The sequence below is a fragment of the Lepidochelys olivacea genome (assembly GCF_965140295.1).
Source record: "Lepidochelys olivacea isolate rLepOli2 genome assembly, chromosome: 14".
Lineage (NCBI taxonomy): Eukaryota > Metazoa > Chordata > Testudines > Cheloniidae > Lepidochelys > Lepidochelys olivacea.
Window position 1 is genome coordinate 35,869,641 of NC_140424.1, and position 23,334 is coordinate 35,892,974.

The 23,334-nt window shown below is 47.8% G+C and overlaps 1 protein-coding gene across 5 annotated transcripts; it reads left to right on the forward strand.

The window, feature by feature from the left end:
• Positions 1-762: 762 nt before the first annotated feature.
• Positions 763-20,145, forward strand: LOC311530545 (uncharacterized protein). 5 transcript variants are annotated; one of them, XM_084647282.1, is made up of 6 exons: positions 2,969-3,105; positions 4,127-4,295; positions 4,528-4,619; positions 12,156-12,282; positions 15,959-16,072; positions 16,494-20,145. In XM_084647282.1, the coding sequence occupies exons 3-6, from the start codon at positions 4,536-4,538 to the stop codon at positions 18,506-18,508; spliced, it is 2,340 nt and encodes a 779-aa protein (XP_084503408.1). In that variant the 5' UTR covers positions 2,969-3,105; positions 4,127-4,295; positions 4,528-4,535; the 3' UTR covers positions 18,509-20,145. The 5 variants fall into 5 exon arrangements, with proteins under 5 accessions (XP_084503409.1, XP_084503406.1, XP_084503407.1 ...); XM_084647283.1 differs by lacking the exons at positions 2,969-3,105; positions 4,127-4,295 and adding an exon at positions 763-956; XM_084647280.1 differs by lacking the exon at positions 4,127-4,295 and having other exon boundaries at positions 2,864-3,105.
• The last annotated feature ends 3,189 nt before the right edge of the window (positions 20,146-23,334 follow it).

A 23,334-nucleotide genomic window follows, 5' to 3' on the forward strand; every position in this document is an offset into this window, starting at 1 on the left:
TCAAATGTGTGCTTGGTACAATGTTGTATGTCAAGTAACAACATGAAATAAAGTTAATTGGGTAATGTTGTTTTGAATTTCTGAAACTGCTGTATTATTCCGTATATGTTTCTGTTGTAAATATCAGATGTTAAGCAATATAAAAAAACCCAAGCTTTGCAAAAAACTTATAAAATTAAGTTGTTAAATTATGCAACTAATAATCATAAAATAATGCTTTAAGTTTTATAAAAACAAAAAAAACCCACAGATAATCTAATAGTTAGTGTACAAATTGCAGGTATGGCGTGGCAATACTGAATGAATGGTGTGAACATAACTTGACATGACTTAAACATGGCTGAAGGGCTGCAGAGGATCCTGGGAACAGGGTCCCTTTAAGCAGAAGCAGATTTGATAAAGGACTGGCAAAGCCTGCATGTATGATCGATATTGTCATAGTGAACCTATTGGTCGGCAAATATGGGCCCATGCAAAAGTAAATATCACATGTATAAAGTTGCAGCATGGAGCACAGGGCGACCTGGTTGTAGTGACCTTGCAGCAAGGACACCACACAGAGAGCCAGAGTGAATGATTGATGAGTGAGTAAACGTGGAGTGGAGTGGTGTGGAGTGATTTTCATTGGGTACTTCCCCAGCCCCTTCTAAAATACTAAATAAATAAAATTAATAACCACACGCCCACTGGGCATGCTTTTAAGACATGTGACTCCTTTGAGGAAAAAGAGTATAAGAATCAAGCAAAGTAAATTACTGTTGGTTGAGATTCCTTAATTGACTCTTGAAGAAGCAACGCTGCCAGACAGAGTAGCCAAAACTCTGCTCCGTGGGCTCGAGTAGGACTGTGAACCAGAGGGGTCTCAAGGCAGCCAAGGCCTTGCCTCGAGGGAATCCGAGACAGGCCAGAGGGCTGAGAAGAACAGACCTGGAGAGAAGAAGCCATCCATAAAATTGGTAACCACCTTCTCTGTTAGCCAAGCAGGAACTGCATCAGGCTAGCACAGGGCCTGCTTGTGTATGTTTGTAAAAGAGAGACTTGTTAAGAGGAATTTATAGCTCTTAATGTATTGCTCTTAATATCTAACATAGAAGTTATATGCTTAATGTAACCCTTTGCCGCTCGTGTAATTCCTTCTTAAGAAACTATTGTGGATTGAAAATAATTGCTGTGGACCTTTTTCACTGGTATGACAGTGATCTGTTCCACTGGACACCAGTAAAGATCCAATTCAGGGGTAGTATCGCCCCCTGTTGTCAACACCGAGCACCCCCAGCCTCTTTCCCAGCAGCTCTTGTTACAGCAGCACCCCTGGACACCAACATGACGATTCAAATGGGATGGTTTGCAGGATCAGGCCCTCATCGGCTCTCTCATATATTATTTCTCCACATTTCATACAGCAGGAGGTGGGATTCAGGAAGGGGGTCTGAGCAAGGGAGGGGAGACTCCATCATTGGAGCCCAGGTGGGGAAGGGGCTGAGATCCGGGCAGTTGAAGCTGGTCCGCGTGTCAGGAACTGCTTCCCATCAGAATTTGCTACCAATCGCAAAAACCTGCATTCACTTGGTGCCTAAATTTTTGCAGTAGCAGTCCCCTAAGTGCCTGTGTTTCTGCCTCTAGACATGTGCACTGCTGCCCCCCGCTAGGCACCCACATATCTATCTCCTGCCCGATTCCTAGAACGACCCTGACTCTAGGGAAAATAGGTGCTCCTCCGTTTATCTTGCCTTCAGGGCCCAATTCAGCAGCTCTGCTCAGAAACTACAGCATTGCACTGGGAGCTTAGGTTTAGTTACTTGTCCACTAGGACCCCTAAATCCTTTCCAGGGACACCGCTTTCCAGGATACAGCCCCCCATTCTGTAGATAGAGCCTACGTTCTTTAGGACAAATTTTCAAAAGTGTTTCGGCATCTCAAGTTGCAATTGGGTGCCTGTAGGATTTCCAACATACCTAAGCAGGTTAGACAATCACCTGTCGGGGGGGGGTCTCTACTGAATCTGCCACAGCACAGGGAGATGACCTTGATGGCTTCTTGAGGTCCCTTCCAGCCGTACATGTCTATGATTTCCATGAGGTCATGTGGTAAAGAATAAACTTGTGCTAGAGGAAAAATAAAAAGAACAAGTTGTGAAATAACAATTGTAAATTACAAAATCCTGGTAAGAACAAAGGAAATGTTCTGCTAGGAACACTGCAAGTGATGGCTTAAATACCAGCACCAATTACTATTTTCTGTGAGGGTTTATTATTAGAACCTTACACTAAGCAGCACAGTGACATCCATCTGCACACTGTTAACCAAGGCATGCTAAGGAAAACAGGAGTAACCAAAACACTGCTTTTAAAAAGCATTACAAATAAATAAATAAACTGAAGTGAAATTGCATTTACAGTAGTTTACTGGAAACAGAGTAACTTTCAGGCATCCGATAAGACCCCCATAAAGTGCCAACGAATTATTTTGTGTAACAAAGACGTATCTGGTCATGTGCCTTAACACCACAGCCCTGGAGTGGGGTTGCTGAGATGGGCCAGCAAGAAACCCTAACCTCTCTGCCACCCATGTGCTATTCTGGCAACCACTGCCCAGGGCTCACCCCATTGTGGTCACTTTTATCCCCTCTGCCCCTCGCTGTCCCAGGGTTTCCCCTTCTGCCCCTGTCTGGCAGCGCATCTCCCCCATCCTAACCCCGGTTCCTGCCCCCTCTCCCTGACTCTGTCTACCTGCCCCCCTCATTCCCCTGCCTCCGCCAGCTGCTCCACCCGCTCCTGGACACGCTTCGGCCCCCGCCCCATAAACAGGGGGCCGCCCTGCCGCGGGGAGGAGCTTCCGACGGCAAGTGAGGGCGGCGGCTTCAGCAGATGTTCCCGAGCGTGTTCAGACCGCTCCAGCCTGCTCCGTGGCAGCTCGGCGTGGTGGGGAAACTCCTCTCCTCCGCCCCTTCCCTCCCCGGGGCTGCGCTTCCTGGGTCAGCGGCGGCTGCTGCTCCCCCGTGGGGTCTGTCCGAGCCCCCTCTGGGCCCAGCCGGGGGCACTTTCTGCGGCGGCTGGAACCAGCCCCGGGCTCTGCCGACACCAGCCCCTGAGCCGGAGCCTGCAGGTGAGGGGGGAGACCCGGGGGAAGGGCCGGGGCCGGGGCCGGGCAGGAAAGTGACTCCGCACCAACGGCCCCTCCTCGCCCCAGCTCTGCTCCCGGGGGTCTGCGAGTCCCAGGCCGGCTGCTGCCCTCGCTCCCTGGCTCCCCGAAGCTCTCGTTAGCAGGAGCCGATCCAGCCCGGAGAGTGAATGGCCCCTGCACAGTGACCAAGTCTCCTGGGCAGAGGGCGAAGGAGATGGGGGAAAACCAGGCTGGAAGGGGCAGCAGGAGCTTATTGCGGAGGGAGGTTCCCGGCTCCCAGCCCTGCCCAGCCTCGTTCCCTGCAGCGCCCCGGGGACAGACTGACTTGCCTGGGAACAAGGTCAGGAGCAGGGAGAGGAAAACCAGTTGCTGCTCCGCCTGGTCCCTGCACTGCTGAGGGAATGTGCCGCCGTCCGGGACAGAGTCAGGCGGGGTCCCCCAAACGGGCTCCTTTGAGTCAGCTCTTTTCTAAGGCCAGGAAATTCCTACACTAGGAAATTAGGTCAGTATAACTTCCTCACTTGGGGGTGTGAAAATCCACACCCCAAGAAAAGTAACACAATTAAACCAACCTAATCCCCAGTGTAGACCAGGGGTGGTCGACCTGTGGCTCCAGAGCCACATCCGGCTCTTCAGAGGTTACTATGCGGCTCCTTGTACAGGCACCGACTCCGGGGCTGGAGTTACAGGTGTCAACTTTCCAATGTGCCAGCAGGATCTCACTGTTCAACCCCTGGCTCTGCCACAGGCCCTGCCCTCACTCCACCCCTTCCTGCACCTTCCCTTGAGCCTGCCATGCCCTCGCTCCTCCCCCACCCCACCCCCCAGAGCCTCCTGCATGCCACAAAACAGCTGATCAGGAGGGAGGGGAAGGTGCTGATCAGCGGGGCTGCTGGTGGGTGGGAGGCATTGGGAGTGGGGCAGGCAGAGCTTATGGGAGGCTGTTGACGTATTACTGTGGCTCTCTGGCAATGCACACTGGTAAATTCTGGCTCCTTCTCAGGCTCAGGTTGGTCACCCCCCGTGTAGACAGTGCTAGATTGACAGGAGAATTCTCCCATGGACATAGCTACTGCCTTCTGGGAGGTGGAGCACCTACCTCGACAGGAGAAGCCTTCCTGTTGGCATAGGTAGCATCTTTACTGAAGATGCAACTGTGTTGCAGCAGCATTGTAAGTGTTGACCTGCCCTAAGGTTTGGTTTAGAGACTTTTAAAAATGTCTCAGTGGGTTTAGTCCTGGTGGGAGGGGCTGGGTCTGCGCTGCAATAAAGTGATCAAGTGTTTTTCCAGCCTGGCAGAATCGAGAGTCTGGCTTCAGGTAAAGAGCCCTGGGGGAAACTGGGGTGTAAAATAGACTAAAACATTTTCTGATGCCTGCCCAATGGCCCTTCTTGCACTGACAGGAAGCAGAATGACATCCACATCTTGCTCCAGATCCTCTCATCCTCCCAGGGGACGGGGAAGAGACATGGCTGCTTCAGTGGTGCTGGCTCAGGTAAGTGTTTTGCAGGGAGCTGCTGGGGAGGGTGGGCTTGGTCTGGATGTGGGAGAGAGACAGGAAATACAGGAGGAAAGCTGAATGGGGAATGAAAAACCTCTGTTGTGTCCTTTGTTCTCTACACAACAAAACCAATATGGAGAAGCCACAGGGGCACAGCTAGGTCCTAATTAACCATATTTAGTAACTATACACAGACCTGCAAGGTCTAGCCACATATTTATGCTACTGCTTAGATTAGTCCTTGGCAGCTTCTAAACCACAGAACATAGTGAGCCACCAGACAGCTCACAAACTGCTTGAAGGGATGTAAAGGGTTTTTTGGATTGCTTGGTCCTTAAGGGCAGCTAATCATCAACAGGAGCCCTTCCCGTGTGTCCCTCTGCTTCGGCCTCAGTGGGTTTCAACTGCTTGGGTTCTCAGCTACTAGCTATAGTGCCCCCATCTGACTGTTTAAGGGAGCCAGGAACCCTACCCTATCTCCCTATGTAGTTTCAGTTATCCCTGACCTGGTCCTTACCCCCAGGACTAGCCTGATGCCTCTGTACATAGCTTCCCTAATGGATGAACCAACAATCAATGTACACTTTATTTACAAGGGGAAATATACAGGAAGCCTATAAAGGGAAGGGAAAAATGGTCTTGGAGTAGATACATCAGTAACACCATACAACTCACAAGTAACACAACCCCGAGGGTGGATTGCCCTGGATTGACGAGTCCAGTTTATTCCACACTAGTGGGCTCCAAAAGGTGGAGGACCCCATATTCCTTGATGAGATGTTGCAGGCCTGGAGCTGCTGGAGTGCGATGGGGTGATGAGGGTGCCGATTCGCCCAGGGTTCTAACCTCTCTTCGGCATCAATAGGCATTACTCAGAGTGAGAAAAGTCTCCACAGCGTAGGGAGGCCCCTCTGTGTTTCCCAGGCCACTTGCTCTCTGCCAGAGTTCGGCAAATCCCTTTGAGGGCAAAAGTGGCAACACACTAGGCAGGGGGAGACAGTTAGGTGATCGCCCACCCTCCCCTCAGGGTGGGGGAGACAGTAAGGTGGCTGCCCATGCTCTCCTCAGGCAGGAGGGAGACAGCTGGTGGATTGCCCACATTCCCTCAGGCAGCGGGGAGACAGTCAGGGGATTGCCTGCGCTCCCCTCGGGTGAGGGGAGACAGTTGGGAGATCGCCCATACTCCCAGCAGGCAGGGGGAGTCATCTGGGGGATCGACCATGTTCCCGTCAGGCAGGGGTAGACAGTCAGAAGATCGCCTGTGCTCCCCTCAGGAAGGGGGGAGACAATCAGGGGATCACCCACACTCTCCTCAGGCTGGGAGAGACAGTCGGGGGATCACCCGCATTCCCCTCACTCAGGGGAAGACAGTCGGGGGATCACCTGCCCTCCCCTCAGGTTGGGGGAGACAATCGGGGGATCACCCGTTCTCACCTCAGGCAGGGGGGAGACAGTTGGGGGACTCCCCGTGTTTCCCTTGGGCAGGGGGAGGCAGTTGGAGGATCGCCACGGGCTCCCCTCGGGCAGGGGGAGACAGTCAGGGAATCGCTCATGCTCCCCTCAGGTGAAGGGAAACAGTCGGGAGATCACCCGTGCTCCCCTCAGGGGTCAGCAGGTGGGACATCCTGCTGACCTTGTGCTTAAAAGCTGGTTTAGGCAGACATTCAGTGAAAGACATCAGCTTTCTTGGGCATAAGTTCAGCTAATTTGTTTTGTATCGGTATCAATAATAATAATAAACATGAAGGGCTTTTATGCTCTGCCAGTCCAGTTGAATCCATGTCATTCTCTATTATTTATTACTGGATCCTTTCACTTCACAACATACAGGTCCAGCATATGCACTTTATTTATAAAAAGAAAAGGAGTACTTGTGGCACCTTAGAGACTAACCAATTTATTAGAGCATGAGCTTTCGTGAGCTACAGCTCACTTCCTCAGATGCATATCGTGGAAACTGCAGCAGGCTTTATATATACACAGAGAATATGAAACAATACCTACTCCCACCCCACTGTCCTGCTGGTAATAGCTTATCTAAAGTGATCATCAGGTGGGCCATTTCTAGCACAAATCCAGGTTTTCTCACCCTCCACCCCCCCCCACACAAATTCACTCTCCTGCTGGTGATAGCCCATCCAAAGTGACAACTCTTTACACAATGTGCATGACAATCAAGTTGGGCTATTTCCTGCACAAATCCAGGTTTTCTCACATCCCCCCCACCCCCATACACACACAAACTCACTCTCCTGCTGGTAATAGCTCATCCAAACTGACCACTCTTCAACTTTAAATCCAAGTTAAACCAGAACATCTGGGGGGGGGGGGGGGTAGGAAAAAACAAGAGGAAACAGGCTACCTTGCATAATGACTTAGCCACTCCCAGTCTCTATTTAAGCCTAAATTAATAGTATCCAATTTGCAAATGAATTCCAATTCAGCAGTTTCTCGCTGGAGTCTGGATTTGAAGTTTTTTTGTTTTAAGATAGCGACCTTCATGTCTGTAATCGCGTGACCAGAGAGATTGAAGTGTTCTCCGACTGGTTTATGAATGTTATAATTCTTAAAAAGAAAAGGAGGACTTGTGGCACCTTAGAGACTAACCAATTTATTAGAGCATAAGCTTTCGTGTAGCTCACGAAAGCTTATGCTCTAATAAATTGGTTAGTCTCTAAGGTGCCACAAGTCCTCCTTTTCTTTTTGCGAATACAGACTAACACGGCTGCTACTCTGAAACCTGTTATAATTCTTGACAACACTTCAATCTCTCTGGTCACGCAATCACAGACATGAAGGTCGCTATCTTAAAACAAAAAAACTTCAAATCCAGACTCCAGCGAGAAACTGCTGAATTGGAATTCATTTGCAAATTGGATACTATTAATTTAGGCTTAAATAGAGACTGGGAGTGGCTAAGTCATTATGCAAGGTAGCCTGTTTCCTCTTGTTTTTTCCTACCCCCCCCCCCCCAGATGTTCTGGTTTAACTTGGATTTAAAGTTGAAGAGTGGTCAGTTTGGATGAGCTATTACCAGCAGGAGAGTGAGTTTGTGTGTGTATGGGGGTGGGGGGGATGTGAGAGCCCATCCAAAGTGACAACTCTTTACACAATGTGCATGACAATCAAGTTGGGCTATTTCCTGCACAAATCCAGGTTATCACCAGCAGGAGAGTGAATTTGTGTGGGGGGGGTGGAGGGTGAGAAAACCTGGATTTGTGCTAGAAATGGCCCACCTGATGATCACTTTAGATAAGCTATTACCAGCAGGACAGTGGGGTGGGAGTAGGTATTGTTTCATATTCTCTGTGTATATATAAAGCCTGCTGCAGTTTCCACGATATGCATCTGAGGAAGTGAGCTGTAGCTCACGAAAGCTTATGCTCTAATAAATTGGTTAGTCTCTAAGGTGCCACAAGTACTCCTTTTCTTTTTGCGAATACAGACTAACACGGCTGTTACTCTGAAACCTGCCACTTTATTTATGTTACCTTCACTTTAATAAGACCTCAGGGAGAGAGGATGTCCATTGTATGTTTTTAGTAGCACTGAGGTTTTCCACAACTTCACTTCTGTAAATAGCCTCTGATAATCCCGCTATGAAATAAGACAGAGCACACCCTGTATCAAGCTTCATTTGAAGTCTAACTTAATCTACATTGTAAAGAATTCCAAACAACATTTTGTTTTCTTCTAACAATTCTAGAGGTGCTAGAACTGTCCCGGGGCTTGTCATGACTGCAAAGTTAACTCTAGTTATAGCTCGAGTGCCGCCCCTAACTTGAGTCGAGTCCACACACAAAACCCTTAACTTGAGAGCAGCACAGCTGCCTACAGAATGAAGAATCATGGGATGTGCCCCCGAAAGTCTTAGCAACACACACGAGTGAGAGCAGCACCGGTGTGGACAGTGGACACAGTAACTCAGGTGTTATTTCGCTGTGTGGCCTCTCTTACTCAAGCTCGGCTAATTTATGAGGAGTACCTCATAAACTGGAGTTAACTCTGCAGCGAAGACATATTGTCACTGGGCTCCATGTTCTCTTGCTATCGGTGGGTTAGTCCTCTACTGAGCTATTGTACAAACCCGTTTTCCCCAAATACTAGGCACTTTTAACCTTTCCCTCTTCCACCCTGATTTAATAAACAGTCCAACTGGCTGCAGGTAGCAATTTCTTTGTAGATTCACTTTCACTGGGCCTCTGCCATCAGTGTCTATTCCACTGTATTCCTGGATTTGGACCATGTCCTCGGTGCAAATTGTTGTGTCTTTTTACTGTGTAATATGCCAAAGAACTCAATGAAACTACACAGACATAGTTGGATTCCAAATAATCACATTTAGTAAATTTACACAGATACCCAAGGCCTAGCTACATACCCACTGCTGCTCTGATTGGCTCTGGAGGCTTCTAAAACCTAGAACACAGTGAGCTCCACTAAAGGGCTCATAAACCATTTAAAGAAATACAGTAACTCCTCACCTATAGTCATCCCGGTTAACGTTGTTTCGTTGTTACGTTGCTGATCAATTAGGGAACATGCTCATTTAAAGTTGTGCAATGCTCCCTTATAACGTCGTTTGGCAGCCGCCTGCTTTGTCCACTGCTTGCAGGAAGAGCAGCCCATTGGAGCTAGCTGGTGGGGGCTTGGAAACAGGATGGACCGGCAGCCCCCCTATCAGCTCCCCACTTCCCTAAGTTCCCTGTGCATCAGCCGCCCAGCACGCTATCAATTGCCGGCAGCTCAGCTGTCCCTCCCCCCACTGCCACATGCTGCTCCTGCCCTCTGCCTTGGAGCTTCTCCCGGGAGCCTCCTGCTTGCTGTGCAGGGGGGAAGAGAGGGGGGCTAATGTCAGGGTGTCCCCCTCCCTCCTGCTCCTGCACCCCACTTACCCCATCTCCATTGTGTGGGGGACGACAAGACAGGGCTCAGGACAAAGGGAGCTTCCTTGGAGCAGCTGCTGTCTCAATTTGCTTATCTACTTAAAAAGGCAGTGTACTTAAGAGTGGGGTCAGCCTACTTAAAGGGGCACTGTCTCTCACAAAGGGTGTGTGTCTCTGTCTGCCATGCTATCTCCCCTCCCTCCATTTGTGCTGCCTTGTAGAGTGTGCAGCTACATTAACACAAATGAGTTAACCCTTGAGGGCTCAGCCAAAAGCTAGTTCATCATTTAGCAGTAAGGCATTCCCTGGGAAATATCCCACCCTCTTCCACCCGCTGACTTCACCACCTCAACCAAGCTTCACAATCATCATTGCTGTGTACAGTATTAAATTGTTTGTTTAAAACTTATACTGTGTATATATATAATATAAAGAAAAGGAGTACTTGTGGCACCTTAGAGACTAACCAATTTATTAGAGCATAAGCTTTCGTGAGCTACAGCTCATGCTCTAATAAATTGGTTAGTCTCTGAGGTGCCACAAGTCCTCCTTTTCTTTTTGCGAATACAGACTAACACGGCTGTTACTCTGAAACCTATATATAATATAGTCTTTTATCTGGTGAGAAAAATTTCCCTGGAACCTAACCCCCCCTATTTACATTAATTCTTATAGGAAAATTGGATTAGCTTAACATTGTTTCGCTTAAAGTCGCATTTTTCAGGAACATAACTTAACGTTAAGCGAGAAGTTACTGTACTAACCTAACCTTATACACTACCTCTTCTTTAAGGTAGAGCCTGAATTTTAGGGATAGGGTGGAAATACTCTTGTGTGAGGAAACAACCCCCTGAATGTGTTGATACCAAAGCTCTGTTGCCATCCTACAGCACTCAGAAGCCAAGAGTAACTCTGGAGGTGGGCTTACAAACTGTAGGGAAATGGTGGCCATTTTGAATAAGGGCTGTGACATTACTCTCTATATGATTTTATGAAAATATGCTAATGAGTGTGAATATAATGTAATTGGAATATGCTTCATGCAAAAGGTCTCTTGTAAGGTATCATTACAAAGCTTATAATCTACTGAGTGTGGTCATGTATGTATCCTTCTTGTATCTTAAACTAGAAATATTAACTATAACTCTGAGGGCCTATTGTAATTATGCAAAGTTCGGTCCATTAATGGTGGTTTGGAATTTTGATGGCTCCCATTAACCAGGACAATTGACTGTAGATGACTCTGTTTACTTGTAAGCCTTCCTGTATACCTGTGTGCTGGCAAGTGGGTAGTGAAGTCTTACAGTGACATGTGATCATGTCACCTGAACTGGAATCCATCTTTAACCTGGTACTTTTCCATTTAGAAGGCGGGGTGGGAACCCAGAGAGGGACAAAGGATTCCCGCCTTGTGCAAAAGATGTATAAGGGGGTGGAACAGAACAAAGGGGGCTGCAGTCATGAGAAATCCCCTAGCTACCACCTGAGCTGGAACAAGGACTGTACCGGGGAAAGAATTGGGCCCAGACTAGGAAGGTGTCCAGTCTGTGATAGAAGCTTATTGAAACATCTCTGAAGGTGAGATTTTATCTGTATTCAGTTTTCTTACTGTATTAGGCTTAGACTTGCGTGTTTTATTTTATTTTGCTTGGTAATTCACTTTGTTCTATCTGTTATTACCTGGAACCACTTAAATCCGACTTTTTGTATTTAATCATTTTTTTCTTATTGATTAACCCAGAGTATGTATTAATACGTGGGGGGGCAAACAGCTGTGCATATCTCTCTATCTCCTCTGGGGGGAGGGATAGCTCAGTGGTTTGAGCATTGGCCTGCTAACCTAGGGTTGTGAGTTCAATCCTTGAGGGGGCCACTTAGGGATCTGGGGCAAAAATTGGGGATTGGATCCTGCTTTGAGCAGAGGGTTGGACTAGATAACATCCTGAGGTCCCCTCCAACCCTGATATTCTATGATTCTCTGATCAGTGTTATAGAGGGCAAACAATTTATGAGTTTACCCTGTATAAGCTTTACACAGGGTAAAACGGATTTATTTGGGGTTTGGACCCCATTGGGAGTTGGGTATCTGAGTGCTGGAGACATTTCTTGAACTGTTTTCAGTTAAGCCTGCAGCTTGTGGGGGACATGGTTCAGACCTGGGTCTGTGTTTGTAGCAGTCTAGCGTGTCTGGCACAACCGGGCAGGGTTCTGAAATTCCAAGCTGGCAAGGGAAACAGGCTCAGAGAGAGTCTCAGCACATCAGCTGGCAGTTCCTAAAGGGGGTTTTGTGATCCAACCCGTCACAAGGGCAGTTTGACTCTACCCCTCTGAAAGTAATGGGAGGTGGTGGCCATGTAGAACAAGGGAGAATGTGTGAGTTCTTTGCCAGGAATTATGAGATCATGGGAAAAGTCCAAAAATCCCAACTAAATATTGTGAGACTCATGATAAAATCAGCGGAGTTGGCATCACAGTTTCACCACAAAAATAGTGTGTTTTATGACAGCTTTTAGAAATTTCCCCTGCCCCAGGGAAAATTTCCTGCTCTCTGTGGGTGAGGGATTTTGCAGCCCTGCCTGTGACTGAGCTGGTGGGATTGTGCCCAGGGGAGCAGGTTCTGAGAGGGGGACTCTGGCTGTTTCAGGAGCTGGTGACCTTCAAGGAGGTGGCTGTGTATTTTACTGAAGAGCAGTGGGCTCTGCTGGACCCCCATCAGAGAGCCCTCTACAGGGACGTCATGCAGCAGAACTATGAGAATGTGACCTCTCTGGGTAAGGATTCCTGTTCCCTCGGGTATTAGAAGGGGTGAGGGTCTCTGAAGCATTTGGGTCAGCTTCTGCTCAGGGTTCTTCCGTGGTCTCTTAGTTTTCAGGAGGATCAGCCCCAGAAACCATGTGAGAGAGACTGCTCCCTCCTGATACCCCTCCCAGGGGAGAGGAGATTCAGAGACATAGTGGAGATGCTCATCCACAAAACTTCCAAGGGAGAGGATGGGCTATAGGTAGCACCCTGTGTTTCTCACTTTCACACACAGAAAGATGTCTCCTCTCCATCCTTTCTCAGGACTATCTCCATGGCTGGAAAGGGCTGTGATCTCAGCAGGGTTAGGAAGGAGTAAGAGGTTGCTCAATTGTATTGTGCCAAAGTCATAAAATTCCCCAGTGTGTGGAGATCGCTGACCTCCTGCAGGGGGAGCTGTATGCCTCCCAAGAACTATCTAACCGGCATGCCCAAAGGGACTTCAGGAACATCTGTTTGGTTTATGCAGCTCTGGTTGAAGAAGGCAGCAGTGTTGATATAGTATACTTGGATTTCTTCAGGGCATTTGACTTGGTACCACGACATTTTGATTTTAAAAGCTTGTGTTATATGGAATGAACAAGACCACACAGTAGATGGATTCATAACTGGCTCACTTACGGATCTCAAAATTTTTTTGTTAATGGGGGAAGTCAATGAGCAGGGGTGTTTCTAGTGGGTGCCCTAGGGAGCAGTTCTTGGTCCAACACTACTTAATATTTTTATTAAGAGTCTTCATGATGATGTAAAATCTTTGCTGATAAGGTTTGTGGATGACACAAAGATTAGTGGGGTATCAATAATGAGGACAGGTTATTGTTACCGAGTGATCTGAATTTCCTGCTTAAATGGTCATAATCTCCTAAAATGTGTTCTAGTACTTGTACAGCCAAATGCAAGGTAATACATCTGAGACTACAAGAATTCAGATTGTACCTACAGCATGAAGGATTCTGGGGTTGGCTGCACTGCGGAGGTCAGAGCAGCCTAGCTGCTGCGCTGGCATAACCCCATAGAAGTAGCCAAATCTGACCTTCTGAAATAAAAAATCATACTTGATAACCTGGGTTTCATTATCCTTTCTTTTAATTTAAACTGAATCAACCTGTGACTAGAGCCAAGGTTATTTCCTACGACCACCTCTTCTATGATGTCCTCACTACTTACTAAAACCAAGTCTAAAATTGCATCAAGTCTGTTGGTTTGGTGACAGTTTGAGGAAGAAACTATCGACATTGTAGATAATCATGCAGCGCTGTGCGAAACAGGACTCAGGTGATCCTTGGGTGTGTAAAAAGGGGAGTATCAGGCAGAAGCGAGGAAGAGCTCTTGCCTGTATACGCAGCATTGGTGAGAGCACTGCTGGAATACCGCCTCCAGTTCTGGTGTCCACACTTCAAGAAGGATGTGGGAACATTGGAGAGAGTTCAAAGGAGGGACACAAGGAAGGCCCCGGGGCTGGAAGACAGGCCTTTCCATGGGAGGAGCTCAACTTATCCAGCTTATTGAAGAGAAGGTTGAGAGGGGACTTGATCAGTGTGTTTAGGTACTTACACATGGAAAATAGATTTGATAATGGAGGGGAAGGGGGGGTTTAAGCTTTGCTCAGGAAGGAATAACTTGACGCAGTGGCTGGAAGCTGAAGTTACACAAATTCTTCCTTGAAATAAGATGCAATTTCCCAGCAGTGAGGATAATTAAACATTGGAACCATCTTACTAAGGGGGGTAGGGGACTCATCATCGCTTTGAGTCTTTAGCGTGAAATTAGTTCTCTCTTTAAAAAATATGCTTTAATCCAGTTTCTGGGGGATGTTTTATGGCCTGGGCAGGGGCAGGGTAAATGGGTGTAGTGGAACTCAGTGTCCCTCTCCTCCACTCCCCGCAATCTCCATGCCTCCCTCACCTGAGCCCCCAACCTCTCTTCCCTCCCTAATCATCCACCCCATTTATACCCCTCTTCCCTTATTCCCCCACTCCTCTGCCCCCTAATACCTCTCCCCTCCCATGTCTGTTTCCCCCTCCCCAAAAATATTTTGATTACATTCCTCCCAAAATGAAATTGTGACCCATGATTCACAAATTGTAGCAACCTCTGGCCACTCAATCCATATCTCCTTGTGTCTTAGATGGGGGCTTGTGATTAACTTAGCCTTAGTTATGCTAATTGAAGGGTGAGTTCACAGCCATCAGTCTCAGGGAGTCTCAGTTCAACAGTATAAGGCAGCAGAAGGACATTTTTGAAGGACTTGTAACTCGAGAACCCCTCAAAAGAACCCAAATTTTGGTCACTGGTGCTACCCAACATTCCAAGGAGGCACACAAAATGCAAAGTGATCTGAGTGACCATTCTGCTTTTAGAGCACTTGCAAGAGTTGAGCTTTAAAGCCTATAAAATGGCAGAAATGGAAACCCGTTAATTCTTTTTCTGTATTGGTGCATGCATACTGTAAAAAATGTACATTTTCTTAAATCTCATTCTCAGTCTGCATCCCCCAAAGATTGAGGGTGTGCCATGCACTATTTTGGGTAAAACTCAGCAGATTGAGATCATTCTGCCCTGCATCACTTCAATAGTTTGATCTCTAGCCCTATGCAAAAAAAAAAAAAAATGTAGAAACTCTTTTTTAAAATGGCTATTTTTCTCAGGCCTTATATTTCTGGCACCTCTAGCTCAAATGACCCCAAAGTTTGGGTCACTAACTGCACCCTCCTGACGCACACCAAATTTCAAAAGAGTCTGACAAAGGATGTTGATTTTTAGAGGACTTAGAAAAATCAACCTTTTAACAGAAGTCATGATGCAACCTTAACTATAGTGGCCCTGCCATGCCAGTACAATTTCCTGGATTTTCAGAAGTTTGAGATTGAAATACTTTAACTCCGTATTTCTTGGGTTTTTGGAGGTTTGGGTGTCACTGCATTCATTAAGTGTTTTTTTCTGTTTTGTCATTGAATAATGATTATAATAATTTTTTGGTCATTTACAGCGGTCAGAAAAGAATATTTTTCCCCGATGTACAAATGGCTAGTTGTGTTCTAGGATGGGGTCTTTGTTTGTATGTTTCCTTCCTCTGAAGCATAAGAGATCAGCCACAGTTGAAGACAGGACACCAGATGGGGTGGACCAGTACATCGAGGTGGTACAGAGAACCCTCTTTCTAGATTCCTGGCTGGTGTGTCTTACTCACATGCTCAGGGTCAAACTGATCACCTGATTTGAGGTTAGGAATGAATTTTTCTGCAGCTCCGATTGGCTGGAACCTAGTCAGGGGAGGGGTTAGATTTCCTGAGTCTGCAGCATTGGGCCTGGATCACCTGCTGGAATCATCTGAACATCTCTTATCAAATCAGTTCCCTGCCATTGCAGGGGCCTCAGACATTAGTAGCATGTTGGTCTGTCCTGTTCTCTCCCCGTGCCACACAGTTTACTCTCCTGGGGACGGAAATCTTTTCAACAAAAGTCTCTGGGCTTTAATATAGGGCCTCTGATACACAGGAGGTCAGACTAGAAGATCTATTGGTCCCTTTTGCCCTTAAACTCTGTGAAGAATACAAGGGCACCCACTCATCCAGCACGCCTGGAAACAGCTGTGTCTCAGAATAATTGTAAAATCCTGGTCTCACCTGCTTTCTTTCCCTGGAGCAGGATTTCCAATTGCCAAACCCAACATAATAGCCCAGCTGGAACGAGGGGAAGAGCCGTGGGTGACAGATCTCCCGAGCCTTGAGGAAAGGGACATCCTGAGAAACATCCGCACAGGTGAGGAAGTGATTAAATGGACACAGAAACCACCCGTCATTGGCATAATCAGCTGGGATTCTCACAAAGGGCCTGTGGGCTCCCCCACGTCTGCTTCATCTCACCCAGGTTAGGATTGTGACTAGCTGGTGTCATATCCTCATGTCAGACGCAACTCGGGGCTCCCCACCCATCCTGACTGACACCTAGAAGTAGCTCCTGCACCACTGTGTGTTCACTTGGGACGTGGAGGCAAAATTGGTCCCCTCCTCTCTCCTTTCTGGGGAAGGGTTTGGAGGGGGGAGGGATTTGGCTCCTGATTTTTTGCATCTCCCCAGCAGATCTTTTGGTTTATTTCCTGCCATCCCATTCACTTTTTTGAGGTTCCCTTTCCCCTCAGGCACAGGAAATGACTCCTGTCTCAAGTATCTCTCTGTCCCAGCAGGTGATGGGACGGTGGGTGAGAGCGAGGAGGAGAATCCTCGGCAGGAAGTTCCTGAGAAAGTGGAACCACATGGAAATCTATCCGGAAAAACTGAAGCGGACGTTTCCCAGAGTCCTGAGCAGAGAGAAGCCTGTGAGAGACAGCAAGGAATCAACCCAGGGATGAAACTGGGTAAATCCACTTACCAAGTGGGAGGCCTGAAGGACCTTAAGGAAACCATGATCCTGCCAAGAGTCTTCAGTAAAGAGGAACCATATGACTGTGCTGAGTGTGGGAGAAGTTTCAAGCGGAAATCCAATCTTGTTAGGCATCAAAGAGTCCACAGCGGCGAAAAACCCTATAACTGCCCCAGCTGTGAGAAGCGCTTCAATCAGATATCAAACCTTATTGTACATCAGAGAATCCATACAGGAGAGAGACCCTATAAATGCCTCAACTGTGAGAAAAATTTCAAGCACAGTTCAGACCTTGTTTTACACCAGAGAATTCACACGGGAGAGAGACCATATAAATGCCCTGACTGTGGGAAGAGCTTCAAGCAGAGTTCAGTCCTTATTTCACATCACACAATCCATACGGGAGAGAAACCCCACAACTGTCTTGAGTGTGGGAAATATTTTGCTTATTTCTCATCCCTGATTTCACACCAGAGAATCCACACAGGAGAGAGACCGTATACATGCCTCGACTGCGGGAAAACCTTCCGTCAGAAAGCGTACCTTATTGTCCACCAGAGAATCCACACGGGAGAGGCACCCTATAGCTGTCCTGAGTGCGGGAAAAGCTTCAAGCAGAGATCAGACCTTAGTGTACATCAGAGAACCCATGTGGCAGACAGACCCTATAAATGCCCCGACTGTGGGAAAGGCTTCAGCCAGAGTTCAAACCTCCTTAAACACCAGAGAGTCCACACAGGGGAGAGACCCTATAACTGCCTGGAGTGTGGGAAACATTTTTCTAATTTCTCGTACCTGATTTCACATAGAAGAATCCACACAGGAGAGAGACCCTATAAGTGCCCCGACTGCGGGAAAAGCTTCAGGCAGAGCTCGGACCTTAGTAAACATCGGAGACTCCACACAGGAGAGACACCCTATAAATGTTTTTTCTGTGGGAAAAGCTTTGCTCTGAGCTCAAACCTGATTTCGCACCAGAGAATCCACACGGGAGAGGCATCCTATAAATGTGCCAACTGCGGGAAAAGCTTCAAACAGAGCTCGGACCTTATTTCACACAGACGAATTCACACAGCAGACAGACCTTATAAATGCTCTGTCTGTGGAAAGAGCTTCAGCCAGAGATCAAACCTCACCGTACATCAGAAAATCCATACGGCAGCAAGACCCTATAACTGCCCTGACTGCGGGAAAAGCTGCAAGCGCAGCTCAGAACTAATTTTGCATCAGAGAATCCACACGGGAGAGAAACCCTTTAACTGCTCCAAATGTGGGAAAAGTTTCTGTCAGAGATCGCACCTTATTAGGCATCAGAGAATTCACACAGGAGAGAAACCTTATAAATGCTCTGTCTGTGGAAAGAGCTTCAGCCAGAGATCAAACCTCACTGTACATCAGAAAATTCACATGGCAGCGAGACCCCATAACTGCCCTGAGTGTGGGAAAAGCTGCAAGCGCAGCTCAGACCTTATTTCACATCAGAAAATCCATGTGGGAGAGAAACCCCATAACTGCCCTGAGTGTGGAAAAAGCTTCAAGCGGAGCTCACAACTAATTTCGCATCAGAGAATCCACACGGGAGAGAAACCCTTTAACTGCTCCGAATGTGGGAAAAGTTTCTGTCAAAGATCGCACCTTATTAGGCATCAGAGAATTCACACAGGACAGAAACCCTTTAACTGCTCTGAGTGCGGAAAGAACTTTACCCAGAGCTCAGCCCTTATTGTCCATCAGAGAATGCACACTGGAAATAAACCATATACATGTTCTGTCTGTGGGAAAAGCTACAAGGCGAAGGTCTCGCTAATATCCCACCAGAAACTGCACATAGGGTAAAAGGTGTTGGGAGCTCTCTCTGTTGGGCAATCGGTCTTTGTCCTCTTGAAGCAAAGTGTAAATGTGATTCGAGGAGAGTCTGGGCAGGGGCAGCAGGTGGGTGCAAGGTTGGGGTTTTAATGGGGAATGGTTGATGGGGCCCAGACAAGGCAGGAATGCTGGATAGTGGGAGCTGTGTTGTTTCTGGGTCTGGGTGAAGCAGACAATGAGAATAGTAACAAGATGTTTCTGTGGGTTCCACACACACTTTCCAATGTAGGGGTGAGGTAAAAATGCCCTGTGGCCGTTTGTGTCTCAGCTCCTCAGGCCCCTCAGGACAGGGGGAGAGGGACGTTCCACAGGGAAGTAGCGAGAAGCCTCGTGGGGCTGTGGTTATAAGGCAGATGGTGCTGCTAAGCTGAAGCAACAGGATTTCAGAGCAATGCTCAGTGTATTGAACATCTCTGCAGCCGTGGGATGGGAGGGAGGACTGAGACGGGAATTCATGGTGGAGATTGCCCAGACAGATATTGTCATTTGGGGTTGCACTGTTCCTGGGAGGACAGTATTGTGTAATAGTGACAGCAGGGGGAATTGGGACTCAGGACTCCTGAGTCCTATTCTGAGCTCTTGTGTGGGAGTAAGGGCTAGTGAGTTAAAGCAGTGGAGACTGGGACCCTGGGACCTTTAGGTTCAGTTCCCAGTTCTGAGAGGGGAACGTGTCAAATCGCGCCATCGAACGACTGCTCCGGAAGGTGGTAGGTGCCAATGTATACTATTGGGACACACTGATTCCACTCATTTTAATGGCACTCAGGACAACTCCAGCTGCCTCCACAGATCACACACCCTTTGAGGTGATGACTGGGCGTACTAAGCCAATACCAGATCATCTTCTGTGGCATACCAACAGGTAGAGGTGGGAGGTATGGGGTGGCAGTGGAGAGATGGGCAGTCAGGACCCCTGGGTTCAATAACGCTGCGTACTAGTGTCTCCTGGTGTGATCTTGTGCCAGTCACTCCCCGTCCTTTCTGTGCAGCCTCATCTTCTCCCATCTCTGTTGTGGATAATAGTTGCTCCCCTCCACAGGGAGTCGTGAGGTGTCACTAATTCTTGTTTCAGAGTAGCAGCCATGTTAGTCTGTATTCGCAAAAAGAAAAGGAGTACTTGTGGCACCTTAGAGACTAACAAATTTATTTGAGCATAAGCTTTCGTGAGCTACACATCCGATGAAGTGAGCTGGAGCTCACGAAAGCTTATGCTCAAATAAATTTGTTAGTCTCTAAGGTGCCACAAGTACTCCTTTTTACTAATTCTTGTGTGACTCAGGAGGACAGAGGTGCTGACACTCACCTGCCCCTTCCTGGCTCTCTGTGTTGGGGGAGTGAGTTACTGAGCCAACGGGAAGGGTTTCAGCAGGATTTCCTCATCCCTGTTTTCAGGGAGGGGCTCAGCTGACATCACACATGGGATTTTTCCTGAAATAACTGCTCCATGAGGAATTTTTCTCCTTGTTTCGGGATGGTGGGCGACTGGAGGGTCTCTTGTTTCTGGAAAATCAGATTTCAGATTCATCTTTATTTCTCATTGAAGTTTTTAATTTGGTTGGTTTCTGTTTTTCCCAGATAAATGCCTAATAAAATGTTTATTGCAAATCCATTGTCTCCCAGGGAATCTCAGACATTTCCTCTGTTCTCAAGCTGTACGGGTGCGGGGCAAAGTGCCCCACATTGGGCAAATTCCCCCTCAGGAATTCAATGTTGATAAATGCAAAGTAATGCACATTGGAAAACATAATCCCAACTATACATATTAAATGGTGGGGTCTAAATGAGCTGTTACCACTCAAGAAGGAGATCTTGGAGTCATGGTGGATAGGTCTCTGAAAACATCCACTCAGTGTGCAGCAGCAGCAGTCAAACAAGCTACCAGAATGTTGAGAAGACTGGGACTGTTCAGGTTGGAAAGGAGAGACAATTAAGTGGGGGTTATGATAGAGGTCTATAAAATCATGAATGGTGTGGAGAAAGTGAATCAGGAAGTGTTATTTACCCCTTCATATAACACAAGAGCCAGGTGTCACCCAATGAAGTTAATAGGCAGCAGGTAAAAACTAACAAAAGGAAGTGTTTCTTCACACAACACACAGTAAGCCTGTGGAACTCATTGCCAGGGGATGTTGTGAAGGACAAAAGTATAACTTCAAAAAAGAATTAGATAAGCTTATGGAGGCTAGGTCCATCAATGGCTATTAGTCAAGACGTTCAGGGATGGAACCCCATGCTCTGGGTGTCCCTAAGCATCTCACTGCCAGAAGCTGTGGGGTTGGACAACGGGCTGGATCACTCGAAAATTGCCCTGTTCTGTTTATTCCCCCTGAAGCACCTGGCATTGGCCACTGGGGGAAGTCAAGTCCATGGGCTAGATGGACCATTGGTGTAACCCTGTATGGCAATTCTTATGTTCTTATTCACTCCCCCTCAACAGGAATCTCTCACTCCCCCTATCCAGCCCCTTTCACTGATGTGTCTGCCCATCCTGCTTTAAAGGGGATATCTGATGCCTCCATGTCTTTACTCTTGCAGCTCTAAGTGCCTCTGGGCTCAGTCTCTGGGTCTTCCCTTCCCGTAGCCTGAGAATTTAATTGGTCGCTCAGAACTGGAGCGGCTGGTCCCTGGGAGGCATGATTCATGGACACTTCCCATGGGGAGCAGCCCATCTCCTTCTACCCGGCAGCATCTCCAATGTCTGTCCTCTCTCTCTGCTCCATATCCAGCTCATTGAGGAATCCAGTGCCTCACAGGCAGAATCGAGACATTTCCTCTTGCACTCAGAGCCGTTGAAGAGCCCTCATCCTGCCCAGACCCCATCCCAGCCATTCACTTCCCACTGGGTTCCTGGATCCCGCTCCCAGTTTCCTGGTGGTTTCTGTGGTACTGTCTCCCTACTGTGGTAACTGCATCTCTGTCTAGGGGGATAAAACCCCTCTCCCCAAAACTCTACTGTCCCGTTCTCGGTCCCAGGCCCTTGCTCCATTGCTCTGTGCTGTACCTGGGCCGTTAAACCCCAACATTAGGGCTCACAACCCCTGCCCTGGACCTGGAGGGGAGTAACCAATTGCAGCCACCAGACAAAACACCCCCATGTGTTTGTTGCTGTCTGAAATTGTCAGCCCAGACATCTCAGTGTGGGTGTTTGAAGCAGCCCTGGGCAGTCATCTGAGTTGCAGGGAAACAGAGTATCTTTATGGGGTATCTTTAGTTTATGCTCAGTAATCCTTGCCCCTCAGAATCCAAGCAGCATAAAGATACAATTCCTCCTTGTTAAGGCTTTTTATTCCCTCCCCCATTCTGCTTTGAGTTGTAAGTTCAACTGTTGGGAGGAATGCACTTGCATCACGTATCAGAGAGGTAGCCGTGTTAGTCTGGATCTGTAAAAGCAGCAGAGTCCTGTGGCACCTTATAGACTAACAGACATATTGGAGCATAAGCTTTCATGAGTGAATACCCACTTCATCGGATGCATCATGTCTCCTAGTTTGTCGGATGCATCATGTCTCCTGGTTTTTCTTGTGTCAATGTGTTTGCTTTGTCGGGCTGGACATAACCCTTGTTGGATACTAGTACGTCACGCTAGTTAATGTTTCTCTCTTGTCTGGTGGTTTACACAATTACAGGGGCTCACAGTGCAAATGCTCAACTATTACCTTACAATATGGGATGCAGATGTTATAAGTGAGATTAAAGTACACAGCACTTACAAGCATTCAAAAAAGTCTAAACACTAAGCACGTTTTTATAACTCTACTACCTATTTGACCAATACTAACACACAGGTGAACCAGACTGGTTCTGGTTGTTTTTCAGTATCTAAGTGAGGCATAGGGATCTTGGCTCAAAGTGGCACCTGGTTTGTCAATGTCACATCAGGAACCACCTGAGCTCCCCAAAGAGTCTGCAGGAAAATTTTCCCATTTGTTTTGTTTATACAAGGACCCACCCACCCAGCTCATCTGGCAACAGCTCTGTCTCAGGACAACTGTAAAACCCTCATCTCACCTGTTTTCTCACAACTGGTTTTCCAATTCCCAAACTGAACATAATTTCCCAGCTGAGAAGGGGAGGAAGAGCTGTGGGTTCTGGACCTCCAGGGCTCTGAGGAAAGGCAGGTCCTGAGAAATACCCACACAGGTGAGGAATTGGTTAAACGGTCCCACAGAAACCATCTCTCATCGATATAAACAGCTGGGATTTTTTTTAAAGACCCTTCAAGCTCCCTCGGTTCTGTCTCATCTCGCCCAGGTCAGGACTGTGCCCAGCTGACGTTGTATTTTTATGGCAGATGTCACTCAACTGCACAGCCACCCCAGGGAGACGCCCTATGAGGGTCCCCAGTGCTCACCCTTCACCCACACAGCCATCCAGGGAGACACGCTGCCAGGGTCCCAAGGACTCCCCCCACATCCAGCACCCACACAGCCAGGCCAGGCCCTACCAGTGAGTGCAGCAGCAAGAACCTTTGGGAACACCTATACTCATGCCAGGCACCAGACCCCCAAGCATGGGGTGCACCCCTCCCTCATCAGACATTCCACTTCGGACAGAGATCCCTCTGGATATGACTCTGGGGATATGGAGAGCCACTGTCACACAAGCCTCCCTACAATGGACAGAGTGGGCCCTCCCCAGGCAGGAGGAGAGATTCCCTCTGAGAGCCCTCTCCAGACCAAAGCCCACCTCAGTTCTTCCTTCAGTTCACGGAGCCACTTGACACACGGGAATTCCATAACAGTGGGACAGGTGCCTCGCTGGTGTAAATCAGTAGTTGCGCCATTGAGGTCATTGGG

Bases quoted from the DNA above. Each gene is read 5' to 3' on its own strand.
- LOC311530545 (XM_084647280.1), top strand. From the start codon at position 2,868: ATGTTCCCGAGCGTGTTCAGACCGCTCCAGCCTGCTCCGTGGCAGCTC. The intron at 3,106-4,527 runs GTGAGGGGGGAG...TTGCACTGACAG, and splicing joins CCCTGAGCCGGAGCCTGCAG to GAAGCAGAATGACATCCACA. The intron at 4,620-12,155 runs GTAAGTGTTTTG...TGGCTGTTTCAG, and splicing joins CTTCAGTGGTGCTGGCTCAG to GAGCTGGTGACCTTCAAGGA.